The sequence below is a fragment of the Cucurbita maxima genome, unplaced genomic scaffold (genome assembly GCF_002738345.1).
Source record: "Cucurbita maxima cultivar Rimu unplaced genomic scaffold, Cmax_1.0 Cma_Scf00032, whole genome shotgun sequence".
Lineage (NCBI taxonomy): Eukaryota > Viridiplantae > Streptophyta > Magnoliopsida > Cucurbitales > Cucurbitaceae > Cucurbita > Cucurbita maxima.
Genome location: NW_019272048.1, coordinates 1,701,113 through 1,715,679, shown reverse-complemented (window position 1 = coordinate 1,715,679; position 14,567 = coordinate 1,701,113). Strand labels below are relative to the sequence as shown.

The 14,567-nt window shown below is 35.5% G+C and overlaps 2 protein-coding genes and 3 non-coding genes across 5 annotated transcripts; 4 read left to right on the top strand and 1 right to left on the bottom strand.

The window, feature by feature from the left end:
• The first annotated feature begins 910 nt into the window (after positions 1-910).
• On the top strand, positions 911-2,108 carry LOC111466969 (AT-hook motif nuclear-localized protein 23-like). The gene has a single exon (XM_023111659.1). It carries the CDS (start codon positions 1,124-1,126, stop codon positions 1,901-1,903), a length of 780 nt encoding a protein of 259 aa, XP_022967427.1. The 5' UTR covers positions 911-1,123; the 3' UTR covers positions 1,904-2,108.
• Positions 2,109-4,676: 2,568 nt separating this feature from the next.
• Positions 4,677-4,758, top strand: TRNAS-UGA. Its single transcript has one exon. It is a non-coding gene; the product is annotated as a tRNA-Ser (tRNA).
• Positions 4,759-4,832: 74 nt separating this feature from the next.
• Positions 4,833-4,914, top strand: TRNAS-UGA. Its single transcript has one exon. It is a non-coding gene; the product is annotated as a tRNA-Ser (tRNA).
• Positions 4,915-4,989: 75 nt separating this feature from the next.
• Positions 4,990-5,071, top strand: TRNAS-UGA. The gene has a single exon. It is a non-coding gene; the product is annotated as a tRNA-Ser (tRNA).
• A 730-nt stretch (positions 5,072-5,801) lies between these two features.
• On the bottom strand, positions 5,802-10,564 carry LOC111467026 (AT-hook motif nuclear-localized protein 8-like). The gene is made up of 5 exons (XM_023111792.1): positions 9,975-10,564; positions 9,839-9,891; positions 8,031-8,162; positions 6,471-6,632; positions 5,802-6,345 (listed from the first exon to the last, which is right to left on the bottom strand). Exons 1-5 carry the CDS (start codon positions 10,435-10,437, stop codon positions 6,019-6,021), a joined length of 1,137 nt encoding a protein of 378 aa, XP_022967560.1. The 5' UTR covers positions 10,438-10,564; the 3' UTR covers positions 5,802-6,018.
• Positions 10,565-14,567: the final 4,003 nt, after the last annotated feature.

Sequence of the window (14,567 nt, the reverse complement as noted above, 5' to 3'; positions counted from 1 at the left end):
GTAAAAAGGGTTTTGGAATATGCATGTAGCCACAGACAACTTCCTTATACAAGCATGACCGTGACATTCTACACTCAACTACAGGCAACACGTCTTGGACAAATATGACCGTGACATCTGACCCAATATTTAGGAGTTTTCTTAGGAAGCATGTGAGTGAAAAGATGAAACAAGCGTGCAACCACAGACAACTTGCCCTTACAAGCATTACATTCACTCACACTACAGACAACATGTCTTGAACAAGCGTGACCGTCACATCTGACCCAACATTTAGGAGTTTTCTTAAGAAACACGTGAATGAAAATATGGAACAAGCGTACAACCGCAGACAACAACTTGCCATATACATGCATGACTGCAATATTCAACATACAACTACAGGCAAAATGCCTTGGATAAGCATGACCATGACATTTAGCTCAATAGCTAAGAGTTTTCTCACGAAACATATAAGTGAAAAGATTACATGTTTAAAAGATCTATATTAGTTTGTGAGGGTAATCTTCACGTGTTTAAAGCCATTTGACATCAAATTCAAAATTTAAATTTTGGGCATGAAACATTACAATGATTCAATCGATCATAACTGTGAGATCCCACATCGATTGAGGAGTAGAACGAAACATTCTATTCTTTACAATGGTGTAAAAACCTCTCCGTGCTAGACCTATTTTAAAAATCTTAAGGGAAAACTCAAAAAAGATAATATCAGGGGAGCTAGCAGTGGACTTGAGTTGTTACAACTACAAATAACCCTACCGAACAGATGAAAGATTCAAATTTCTACCCACACCGAATCTAAACTTGTGCCACAAACAAAAGGAAAAGAAAAAAAAAAAAAGAAGAATAACAACAATTTGTCAACTAATTATTATTTTATAATCCATATACTTTAAGCTTAGAGAGAGAGAGAGGGATGGAGAGAGAAAGCTTGGGTTGTCTCTAATGGCTTCTTCTTCTTCTTCTTTTCATGTATTTATAATTCCAAACTCCAACAGTACCATCTCAAATTGCTCTTAAAATTCTTAAAAATTTCACCTTTTTTTTAATATTATTCATAGTTTTCTGTTTAATTCCTTTTCTTTTTCATCCTTATAATAAGCTTTGAGTTCCTCCATCCATGGCTGGCCTGGATTTAAGCAATCACTATATTCACCAACTTCAAAGGCCTGATTTCAACCACCACCACCATCACCACCACCAGCCACCACCGCCTCCTCCACCCGATTCTCAATCGTGTCATGACACTGAATCTCATCATCCCTCCACCGATATGGTGGCATCTCGCCGACCACGCGGTCGTCCACCCGGTTCCAAAAACAAACCAAAGCCACCGGTCATCATAACTCGAGAAAGCGCAAATACCCTAAGAGCTCATATTCTCGAGATCGGCGGTGGCTGTGACGTCTTCGATAGCATCGCTTCCTACGCTCGCCGCCGTCAGCGTGGGATCTGCATCTTGAGTGGCACCGGAACAGTAACGAATGTCAACTTACGACAACCGACCGCGGCGGGGTCCGTGTTAACCCTACAAGGTAGGTTTGAGATATTATCGCTCACTGGATCTTTCTTACCGCCACCGGCTCCTCCCGGCGCCACCAGTTTGACCATATACTTGGCTGGTGGACAAGGGCAAGTGGTCGGTGGTAACGTCATCGGAGAATTGATGGCAGCCGGACCAGTGACGGTGATCACTGCTTCGTTTACAAATGTAGCATACGAGAGATTGCCACTAGAAGACGAAGAACAAGAACAAGAACAAGAACAAGAACAAGATCAGATTCAGATGCAACCACCGACATCACACGGAAACAATAACCCATTTCCAGATCCATCTTCAGGGCTTCAGTTCTTCAATTTGCCTGTAAATATGCAGAATCAAATTCAGCTACCATTCTGAAATATTAATGTTCTTGTTCATGGGAAACTCCGAATTAAAGGTAAGAACTTTCAGAAGATTTCATGGAATTAAAGTAATAATGTCTCTTTGTGGATTGTTGTAGTTGTTTAATTATCAAAATCTTCATCTTTTTTACTTCTTAATTTGTGTATGGTTTATGGGAAACTCTTCTTTGATGTCTAAATATATGGGAAACTTCTTCCAATTTCTCTCTCTTTTTTAGCTATAATTTGATGTTGGTATGTCTGTTGTTGATAGAAGAATACCCAAACAAATAATTGGGACAGAAACAACACAATTTGAAGAGGAGAATTTCTTGAAATATAAGATTTTTCTAATAGAACATACCTCTAATGAGTATTTACATGTCCTGAATCGAAGAACACTGCAACAACGAATAATTGAAATAGAAAGAACAATTTGAGAGAATTTTTTGAAACAAAACACCGTTAAGTACTATGTTTTTCAATTCTCTTTGTTGTTGTTAATAGAGCATACATTTAATGAGTATTGAGAAGGAAGGAAGTACCGAGTAAAAGTCAGTTACAAAACCAAGTTTCTTCTAGAGTAACTACTATCAATTCTACTAAAGTTTTTCGATTTTTCAAGAAGTTTGTAACAAAAACTAAGGGATTTCGTTTTATAATATGGTTTGGAAGAATTTGATTAAGTTTTGTCACCCTTTAATGTCATTGGCATATGCCTTTTTTTGATCAAGGGTGTTTGCATGTTTTATAAAATTTTGTTGGTAAATCGTTTGATTAAGTTTTGAGATCAATTCTTGAGGTGTTCTGTTTGTCAATTTTTTCAATTCAAACAATTCTTATTATATAATGAACTTACTACAACTTAGTTTTTTCGGGTGGTGTAAGTTCAGGTTGTTTAGGTCAATTATTGAAATTTTTGTTAGTTCACTTATTTGTATTAAGTAAGGCGAGGAACTGGGTAGGGATGGAGACAAAAAATATAATACTATTTCCGACCCCATTTATCTAATGGGTAAGAAACATTCCCGGTCTCATCGAGGAATCCCTGCCCTGTTCAGGGTAGGTTTCCCAGCGGTGCTCTGGCCCCATGGATTAAAGGAACATCTCTATGTATATTGTATCATAAGCAACAAAAAATGTATATTTTAAAATTAACAATAAATTCGATTTGGTTCAATTCAACTAAATCTAGTTTTAGAAAAACTTATGAATCAACTCAATCCATAAATTTATTTATAAATTTATTTATTTATTTGAACGAAACCCAAATAAGTTCATAATTCAACCCAAACTGTAGGAGTTGGGTTGTGTAACGACACTAAATTTCTACTTACTTAGAGTCGTTACTAACGTCTCATGCTCTACTAAAATGCGGAATCTAACTTTTAAAAGAAAACATTATCTACAATATAAATGTTAGAAAGCATTTAAAAACATCTTCTACCTCTCGAAAATGGTCTTACATGTTTAAATACAAAATATTGATATTTAGAGAAATTAAAAAAAAAATACAAAATAATTTTAATCCATAAAATGCAAAACAACATATTCTAATCTAAGAGTAGGAATTTAAATATGGCTCTACAAGGGGTAGGTGTCACAGTCTCTGCTCGCGATGCTTTGTCATCCATACAAGTGCGCCTTACCTTTACCTGAAAAATGATACAGTGTGAGTATTTCAAAGAATACTTAGTAAGTGGCCCAAGGGGCCATGCAAATGCAAACATATGCAATCATGCTCTTGGGACTTATCTCTATTCTCTAGTGGTGGCCTCTAGTCTCGGACAAATTGGATGTGTAGTACTTCTCTACATATGACCCACACGTACGAGTGTGAATTTCCAAGGGGTTCGCACACCCCTTGGACCCTCTGGTCAAGCTAATATATAGTGATTTCCGGAGATCAGTAGAACCCCTTAGTGTCATGCTCTACGTGAACACTATCATCATCATATTGTGCACGTCTATACTTATCGTCTCTAGGGAAGTATTCTTAGGCTTATGAACATACAACATGCATAAGGTCCCTCTAAATTTCATCTTATTGCCTCTTGTGACACAACTCTCTAGTCTCATCTCTTTGTTACATTAAGTAACACATGCTCGTTGGATATTTATATTAATACCATTTTCATGCTCTTAGGATTGAGTCCTATTTACCTATTCATTCAAACTTCCATATGTAATTTCTATATATATTTTAAAATTATCTTTCAAATAATTAAAATATTATTTTAAAGAACTACTCATAGAATAAACAAAACAATTAAGAAATTAAATAATAATAATAATAATAAATTCGAATTTATTTGGTTCAACTCAATCTGGTTTTAGAATAACGCATAAACTAACTCTAATTTATAAAGTTTTCATTTATACGAACTCAATTCAGCAAACTTAAATAAGTTTATTATCCAACTTAAACCACATGGGATGGATTGGGTTGATTTGATCAGATTTTTCAGATCGATCAATTTTTTTAACACTTCAGAGTTCAATCAAACCATGTTAATACCAAGAGTTAAAACTATCATATTTGATCGTAATAGCAAAAATTATATCCTATTATTTTATAAATCCCTATTTTAAGATTTCAACATTTAGAAGTAAATAGTTCTTATAAGTTTTGGAAGTAGTTGAAAGAGATTGGTGCCTTCAAATTTAAAATGGTAAAATGTAATAAAAATAATATTCTGAGTGAATTAAAAAGCCTTAATTAATTATTGGAAAAATAAATTGAATATAATATATAATAAATATAAAAAGGTTTTCAATTTTAACAACAAGTCGATATGTCCGAGTGGTTAAGGAGATAGACTTGAAATCTATTGGGCTTCGCCCGCGCAGGTTCGAACCCTGCTGTCGACGAAATTTTCATTTTTTTCAGTTTCAAAAATATAAAAATATTATTTATATAAAACAAATTGAATATTTAACAAAATGTCGATATGTCCGAGTGGTTAAGGAGACAGACTTGAAATCTGTTGGGCTTCGCCCGCGCAGGTTCGAACCCTGCTGTCGACGGAATTTTCATTTTTTTCAGTTTCAAAATATAAAAATATTATGTATATAATAAAATATTTGAACATTTAACAATAAGTCGATATGTCCGAGTGGTTAAGGAGACAGACTTGAAATCTGTTGGGCTTCGCCCGCGCAGGTTCGAACCCTGCTGTCGACGAAATTTTCATTTTTCCAACAGAAATTTGATTTCCACCTGATCTTTTTTTATTTTTCCATTTTTCTAATTCAGAAATTTAATTTCCACCTGAATTTAATTTTTTTAAAATTCTCTAAATAAAATAATTGTGTAGGCTTGTTATTATTTTTTTTAATAACCCTTTTTAAACTTATTTTCTTTTTTCAATTATTTGTGTTTGGGTGTGGTTTAACGGGTTTCCTTTTAGCTTTTTTTTTTTGTCTGAAAAAAATTTATTTATTTATATAAAATTTTGACCTCTTAATTTATTTCATTTTGAATAAACTCAACTAAACAATTGATTTTAGCATACAAAATTATTATAACTAATAATTTAATTATAAGAAATCATTATTTATTTAAATATATATTATTATAACTAATAATTTAATTATAAGAAATCATTATCTATTTAAGTATATATTATTATAACTAATAATTTAATTATAAGAAATCATTATCTATTTAAATATATATTATTATAACTAATAATTTAATTATAAGAAATCATTATGTATTTAAATATATATTCAAATTATTTTTTTAAGATCATATATAAGTATCTAAAATAAATTGTTAAAAATACCTTATTTATATAAAATTCTTATATCTTTCATGCAATAACAAACCCAAGCCTATTTTCATACATCGTATTCTCAAGCAACTTTATTTTCAGAAATTTTAAACAAAATCTCCAACCAAAACGATCTCTGGAGCTAACTTTAGCTATCGACCAAAAAAACATGGTCAAAACTCGGCTAATGCAAGTCTTTGATTGGTTGAACCTATGGTTGGATGCTGCAGAAAGTGAGAAGAAAAGATAGCAATATAAATTTAAAGCCTAATCTAAAATGCTTTTGGTAATTAATAGCGGAAGTTAGATTCACAAAAACGATGAGCACTTCACTGTTAGTTGCAAACACAAAGCCTCACTGCTGCGTTTGGCCTGACCATAATTGGTGGTACATCTGATTATTATTGTGCATCGGCTGGCTGGTATTATTATTATTATTGAACATTCCAGGATGCCTATTATTAAGAGGGCTCTCTCCATTTTCAGCAGACGAATCCCCGCTTGATGCCCCTAACGACCCAGGGCTGGCTGCTGCTGCTGCTGCTACTGCTGATGACGACGATGCTGCATCACCACCGCCACCAAAGTTCATCATTTGTAATGGCGCAGAAGACGATCCAGAATTCAGCATCCTTGTGGTGTTGAAATTTTTATCATCCTCCAGAAAATTTCCCACAATCACCTGAGAGGATGCAATGCGATCAGAGATTTGTAAGGAATGATTTGTGAAGTATGTTTTTGTTTATCTTACACGTACACGATGCCTATAAACTGCGTCGAGTGGAAGATCTGAGGGCTAAGGGTTACCTGTACTTGAGAACCTGCCATGAGCATTCCTGCAACACCACCACCAAGAACCTGTCCATCTGACCCAGCCAGGAGCACATTCAAACCACCTGTTCTACTTCCAGTTTCATTGTTCTCCAAGGGAAAAATGGGGCCTGACAGAGATATGATCTCAAACTGGCCCTGCAAAAGATTAGACAAACTCAATCTGTATAAGGTTGCGTAACCATGTCCCCGAACAAGCAAAACCTATTCCTATACTAGTTGTTCCCTTTTTACTCCTTCCATTTCTTAGCTCTTCTTATGGGGACCGAGTGTTGAGGATTGTTGGGAAGGAGTCCCACACTAGCTAATTTAGGAAATGATTACGGGTTTATAAGTAAGGAAAAACATCTTCATTGGTATGAGGCCTTTTGGAAAAGCCCAAAGTATAGTCATGAGAGTTTATACTCAAAGTGGACAATATCATACTATTGTGGAGATCTGTGATTCCTAGCACCGAGGACATGCCATTTCATCAGAAACTGTTGAAAGCAATTCCAAGATAGGCTACTCAACCGATCCTCACATCGACCAATCCCTTTTTTCTTTTATCTCTCCATCTTGTAAATATCCTCTCTCCTTTATTTTCTTTCCTTCAACCTTGGCTTAATTCTTAATCAAATAAACAAAGAAAAGTAATTACTTCAAGTCTGGAAAATTATCAGAAACGTTCTCAATTCACTGCAAGAATCCAGAAAGGATTCTTATATTCATTGTCGGGTTCAGAAAGCTCAGGTCACTTATTCATGACAAATCTATTGCTAAGCCCAGAGGAGGCACAAGAGTAATGCACTTGAGCCAAGTGGATTTTTTTAAATAGAAAAATCAGTTCTACAGCAAAGATTAGAATACATGATAACATAATGATAGATGATTTGGCCTCCTAACACATACATTTTATTTTAAGTTTTGATAATTCTTTTATTTTCAAGAGAGACAGTGTAACAGCCCAAGCCCAAGCTCAAACCCACCACTAGCAGATATTGTCTTATTTGAGATTTCCCTTCCAGGCTTCTCCTCAAGGTTTTTAAAACATGTCCGCTAGGGAGAGGTTTCCACGCCTTCATAAGAAGTGTTTCGTTCTCCTCTCCAACCAATGTGAGATCTCAAAGATAGAAATAAAATAGGATCATTTAAGAAGTTCATTAAACATAGAAAAAAGATTTGGGCCTTTATATCACTCCAGTGCCAATGGTGATAGAAAAGGTGACCAAGATGATAGCCCAAGCAAATGCTCTTTGCAGGCACATGTGGCTCCTGCCTGACCTTAGAAACACTGCCTATGAGTCACTGATTCTCTACAAAATCTATTGCAAACAAATGTTATATACTAACTTGAGTACCACTAAAAATTGAACAATTCTTTTCCACTTGCCTATCCACTATCCAAGGTTCATGTAGTTGTTCAATCGAAGGCTTCAAGTTTACATGAGTTAATGACTAATCCAAGAAGGCAAATGCTTGATATAGAAAGACATTTGTAATCATATTCATGCAGAAAGTCAACCAGTAAGGCAATACAACAAAAAATAGAAGTACCTTATATGTCACAGAACCACCAGACAATGCCGAGTGTCTAAGAGTAGCATTACTGATGGTACCATTTGCAGAGAGAATAAAGGCAGTTCGTGGTCCTGGCTGTGAGTAGGACAAAAGTTTGGCTACTACATCCTGCAACCATATCGAAAGGAACCCATATTTCGACCAATGAGTCTCAACTATAAAAGTGATTTTATCAATAATTCTCAACTAAAATAGAGAGAAAGAACCTTCAAACTTGGCGGCTTAATACTTATGTGATAAATACAATTAAAAACTAATGATCTATTAGAGACAGGTCATGGCAATACTTGCATACTTTCTTTCTAAAACCCAAGAAGAGCAAACAAAAACAATTTACTCCCGTGAAGTGGAGGAATTCCTTTCAATAGTCTAACTTTCCCCCATATCCTTCCAGCCAGATCCCAACTAAAATGCACTTAACTGTATTCAGCAAGATAATCTTTGCTTTAACCTTGAGAAGATGTCATGTCAGCATCAATGAGAAGAGATGTAATAGCCCAAGCTCACCACTAGCAGATATTGTCCTCTTTGGGTTTTTCCTTTCGAGTTTCTTCTAAAGGTTTTTAAAACACGTCTACTAGGGAGAGGTTTCCACACTCTTATAAAGAATTCTTCGTTCTCCTCCCCAACCGATGTGAGATCTCACAATCCATGGGGCCTAGCATCTTTGCTGGCACTTATTCTCTTCTCCTCACTGGCACTCGTTTTAAAAACCTTGAGGGGAAGCCCAAAAGAGAAAGCTCAAAGAGGACAATATCTGCTAGCGGTGGGCTTGGGCTGTTACAAGAAAGTAAAGACGATCCTAGGAACACCATGTCTGGGTTATATATTTATTTCAACTAAATCAACTATGCAGCAAGTAGATGTCTGTAGTGGCTAATTGTTTCAACTTTTGATGAAAAGAAAACAGTAACACCATGACAAGGATAATCTAATAAACAGTAGTCCCAACGCCAGTGATAAAATAATTGTTAAGGAAAAAAGAACTACTGAGAGTGAGGTAAATTAACGCAAAGCTCAGAGGAACAATGTAAATCTTAAAATCATGTTGCAAGTAACAAAATGTTCATTTAGATGCTTACAACAGGACATTGACAGATCCAAAAAAACTAAAACTAAATCAACAACAAACAATTTTTTTCATTTTCTTTTCGAGTTTCATGCTTATTCATCGCACACAATTCACATTAGTGGCAACTTCTACCTCATAAAATGGCATGCTCACAAGATATTGCCCTGTTTACAGAACTACAAGATTTTATGTAGTTAATGACAATGCCATTATAATTTAGGTAACAGTTCAAACTACCATTTTTCAACATCAAGGATAAAACAATTACAATAGACTTCTAATTACAAATCAAAATAATTTCTGGTTGAAGATATCGAACAAGCTATCAGATTTCAGGAATTCACATTTTCTCCAACAAAAAAAAAGGAGAAAGGTTTTTAGCTTTTACCATATATAATTTGGATGTATCGTTATAATGAATCGTGTAAAGAGACACCCAGAAATCCAGTATCCCATTCAATATAACTATTTACCATACAGTTTGAATGTAGTTTTACACCATATCCGAAGTTTTCCTAGAACTAGAAACAGAAAAAAGTGACTGCTGCCTTACTTTTCCAATTATAACACATTTTTTTGCGTGCATAACAATCATTCTAATAAATGCACTTCACCTTCAACGAGCAAGACTGAAGATCAGTTTAGAAAGATCCATCATTCAAATTTCAATTCTTGTATAAAAAACAAGCCAAGAATTAGATAAAATGCATACCTCTCCAGGCTTCGCCAATACGGCGTAAGGAGTAAAACTAGTGCCGCTTGAACCTACACAACAAAATGCCCTGATGCAATCAACGAAACATGAACAAAACAAAAATGCAACGAAACCGTAATTCAATTGACAATACCAAGAGCATTCGTCTGTTTCTTTCCAGAGCCCCGCGGCCTTCCCCTCGGTTTCCTGGCCGGCTGCTCCAAATCAGGAGTAACGCTCAAATCCCCGTGCACAACAGAAGAGGTAACAACAGTGTTAGGTGCCAAACCCAAGGCGATGATATTACCATCAGGATCGTACTTCCTCGGCCGGCCTCTCCTTTTCTTTCCGGAATCGACATTGAAATTTCCGGAATGCGTTCCGTCGTAGGGAGAAGCGTTCATAGAATCCAAATGCAGGGATGCAGGGGAGATCACAGACTTGAACGGAAATCGCGCAGAAGGCGGCATCATCTGAGAGGTAGGCGGAAAGAGCGCCATATTGGAAGAGGCATTGTTATTGGCGTTGTTCATGGCGGTTGAATACGCCGATGGTCCTCCGATCGCCATGTTGGACGGTGCAGAAAGTGGTGGAGGTGGAGTATCACGTGAATCCATCAAAAACAGAATGAAGAAACAGTGCCAAGATTGTTCCCGTTCTTGTTCTTCGTGTTCTGAAAAAAACGTGAGATTAAAGTGAAGTTGAGAACGAAGAAGAAGGAGAAGAAGAACAGTGAAGAGGTTTGTGAAGGAAGTTAGAAAAGTGAAGAAAGAAACTGAATTTAAATTCTTCTATTTTTTTTTTTTAGGGTTTTAATTATTTTATTTACAGAATCGATTTTTATTTTATATTCTTAATGATGAAATATTCTATTTAATAAATAATTTATTTAGATTTGGCTTAAATATTTTTAGACTCAATTATGAATTTTTTAAAATTAAAATATTTATTTATTTGCTTTTATACCTTTAATGAACAAGCCAACCAGACAATTTAGCAAAGTTGAGGTAGACCGAACCATAGACACATGAACTACTAAGGCAGGACTTCACACTCCTTAGCATTTGTTTATAGAGTGGAGTAGCTCGGGTCATTAAGAAAAATGAATTGGCCCATGTGGGCGATATATTGAACATCAAGAGTTTTCGGAAGTTAAGGAAATTGTTGGACTCAGCCACCTCATATTTATGAAATAAACATGAGATTGCTTGCCTCGTCCTTAAGTTGGATGACCTGACTCGCGTTGTAGATTACGAAAGAAACATGATATGATATGTGGAAGGCATGCTCGGGATACGTTATGTGATTGTTATAAAGCATGATGATGTGATAGTGTTATATAATGATATGATGGTGTTATATGATAATGTAAAGATGTTGTGTGATGATGACGGTGTATGATGATGTGATGATGTATATGATGATATGAGATAATGATGATGATGCATGATAACATGACGATGTAAGATGTATGATGATGAGATGACTTAATATGACATTATTTCATATTAAAACGATGTGCATGTATTAAATGTCATGATGCATTATGACGACGATTTTTCTAAGACAAACCATGTTAATGATGATGATCGTATGAAAGTCAATGCATGCATGTTACTTAGAGTAATATGTGGACAGGGAGAGGGTTGTGTTATAAAGATGATTTAAAGATGAAAACTATTGGGATCTCATGCATTTTGTGTGTACATATACATCGAGTTACTTCTCCATTTATGATGATGAGTACAAACGCGTACATTATGATGATGATGATGCCTTGCATGATACTCGGGGGTTTGTTGTCCTCTGGATGTCGCAACAAACAGCTAGCTCGACTATGATGGGTCTAGAGGGGGTGCGAACTGCCTAAGGATCCGCATGTGTGTATTGTGTGTAGGGAAGTGCTACACATCCTACACATCCAATGTTGTCCGGATTGGATGCCGCTCATTTTAACAATAGGTCCCTAATAATGGAGTCACTTATGGACTATTTCTTAAAATACTCAAACCATGTACTACGTCTATTTTAGGTAAATGTAAGACATCCCTATATGGCTGACCACGACATCACACGTCAAGACCATGATACACGCATGGGATAGTGATATTTTATTTCTTAAATTTTAGGTTAGCATAAGGTGTTTTTACTTTTATTGTTTATTTATTTCATTTAGTATTTTGTTATGTTGTTTTAATGATGTTTTCAAACACGTAAGTCCATGATATTATTTTATGATAAAGTTTTAAATGTTTAATTATGTATAAGAGCATAGGTAATGATAACAGTAATGACTTTAAGTTAGTAGAAATCTATGGTCGTTATACTTTCATCAAGAGTTGAGAATAATTCCTTACAACCTGTCATATGGTTGCAACATTTAGAGTCTATGACTCACGCACCTTGATCTACAACCTTTAGTGCATGTAATGATATCAACAAAGTTTCTTATTCGGCAAAGTTGAATTGATCTCCGTCTTCCTTTTTCAGCCTGGTATAACATTCGTTCTTGTAACGTATAAAACGTCCACTGTTAAAATATTTAAAATATCTCACGTTCAAAGGTGTGAATAAATATGAAATTATTATTACTCAGCCGCTAAAAGACTCACCTGAAATAGACATTAAGTTGATTCCTAATAAAAATGAATAGCTTAACAAGACTAATTCCATCTAACACTAAGTTGCACTAATTTTGACAACCCCATTCTGCAAGCTTATTTCTTAATAACTCCGAGACTTACGAAAAGCTTCAAACTTCACTTCGGCTAGTGCCTGAGTGAATATGTCTGCAACTTACTCATTAGTATGTATTTTCTGCAATTCAACATCCTGCGATAATACTTTCTCTCGAACAAAATGATAATGAGTTTTAATATGTTTCGAACGAGGATGAAATACTGGATTTCCAGCAAGTTTTATTGCACTTTCATTATCACAATTGATTTGAATTGGCTGATTGAGAGTAGTCATCATTTCTTGAATAAGCCTTCTAAGTCACAAGCATTCTTAAGTAGCCATTGTAGCAGCTACATATTCTGCTTCACAACTTGACAAAGCAACGGTACTTTGCTTTTTACTGCATCATGAAATTGCAGCAGAGCCTGTTGTAGAACAAAAACCTGTTGTGGAGCGTCTGTCGTTCACGTCACCAACCCAATCAGCATCCACAAAGCCACTCAGTAAAAATGACTTTGATTTTTCATACATTAATTCATAATTTAGAGGGCTCAAGTAACAAAGAATCATTTTTGCTGCAATTAAATGACTCTCATGTGGTTGATCCATAAATTGAGACGCAACTCCTACTGAAAAGATAATGTCTGGCCTTGTGATAGTTAAATAGAATAAACTACCAACAAGTTGACAAAAAATGTCAAATCTGCTGATGACTTCCCTTCATTTCTAGCTAATTTTGTCATCACATTTCTTAATTTCTAAACCCGGAAAAAACAATCAGCTTCACCTAATATTTTCACTTCAAAACGAACAGACAAGGCATCTTGAAGACTACTGATTTCAACACTATCATCACCGGTAATAATCATGTCATCAACATAAAGTAAGAACAAGGTGCATCCAGTTGTTGTTTTCTTAACAAACGGATCAGCACAAGAAAACTTAAAACCACAAAAATTAAGATATTGAACAATCTTACCAAACGAAGCACGAGGAGTTTGTTTGAGTCCGTATAATGTCTTCTTAAGTCTGCACACGTAATCAAGATATTCCTTAGAAGTAAAGCCTTGCGTCTGCTCTATAAGAATATCACGATCCAACTCTCCGTAAAGGAAAACATTTTTCACATCAAGCTACCATAATTTCCAGCCTTTACTAGCAGCTAAAGAGATGATTGTCCGTAATGTTATCATCCTTGCGACCGGACTAAAAGTCTCGTCATAGTTTCGACCATATTGCTGAGAGAACCCATGAGCAACAAGGCGAGCTTTGTGTCTATCAATTCTACCATTAGCTTTTTTCTTCACCTTGTAAACCCACTTACAAGTAATTAAATCGGCATCATGAGGCTTTGGTACAAGCTCCCAGATGTCATTTTTTCGGAGTGCTGAAATTTCTTCCATCATTGCATTTTCTCATTCTTAAATTCCTTTAGCTTCACTGTACAACCTCGGCTCATTTTCACTTGTATCTCCCATAGAATAACATGACAAAATAGAAAATTGATTAATGTCAACTACAAAATCAGACAAATGACCTGGTAACTTTTTCTGTCTTTTAGGATGTTTTCTTGTGGCAACTTCACTATTTGTAGTGGCTTCTCTTTTCTCTTCAGCTTGAATGTCTGTCGCAATTGGAAATTCTTTTCTCCCTAATGTAGAATCATCAGGAAAAGTGCAACAGTAATTGTACTTTTGCTGTTATCTGCATCATCTCTGTAACTTGAAATTTCATCAAACACCACATCACAAGATACAATAATCATCTTTGTTTCCAAATCCATACACCTCCAACCCTTACTATGAGTATCATAACCAACAAAAATGCATTTTTTGGCCTTTGGGTCAAGTTTAGTTCGGTTATGTTTCAGTACATGAACGTAACAAATAGACCCAAAAATACAAAAATAACTCACATTGGGTTTATGATGATAAATTAGCTCGAATGGTAATGATTCTATCCGTGGCCATGGAGGCAGCCGATTTACAACATGGCAAGCTGTTTGAAAAGCCGACGCCCATAACTCTCTTGGAAGACTCCTCGCATGCAGCCAAGACAAGTAGCTGAT

Bases quoted from the DNA above. Each gene is read 5' to 3' on its own strand.
- LOC111466969 (XM_023111659.1), top strand. From the start codon at position 1,124: ATGGCTGGCCTGGATTTAAGCAATCACTATATTCACCAACTTCAAAGG.
- LOC111467026 (XM_023111792.1), bottom strand. From the start codon at position 10,437: ATGGATTCACGTGATACTCCACCTCCACCACTTTCTGCACCGTCCAAC. The intron at 8,163-9,838 runs GTATGCATTTTA...ATATGGTTGCAG, and splicing joins TATTGGCGAAGCCTGGAGAG to GATGTAGTAGCCAAACTTTT. The intron at 6,346-6,470 runs GTAACCCTTAGC...GCATCCTCTCAG, and splicing joins TGGCAGGTTCTCAAGTACAG to GTGATTGTGGGAAATTTTCT.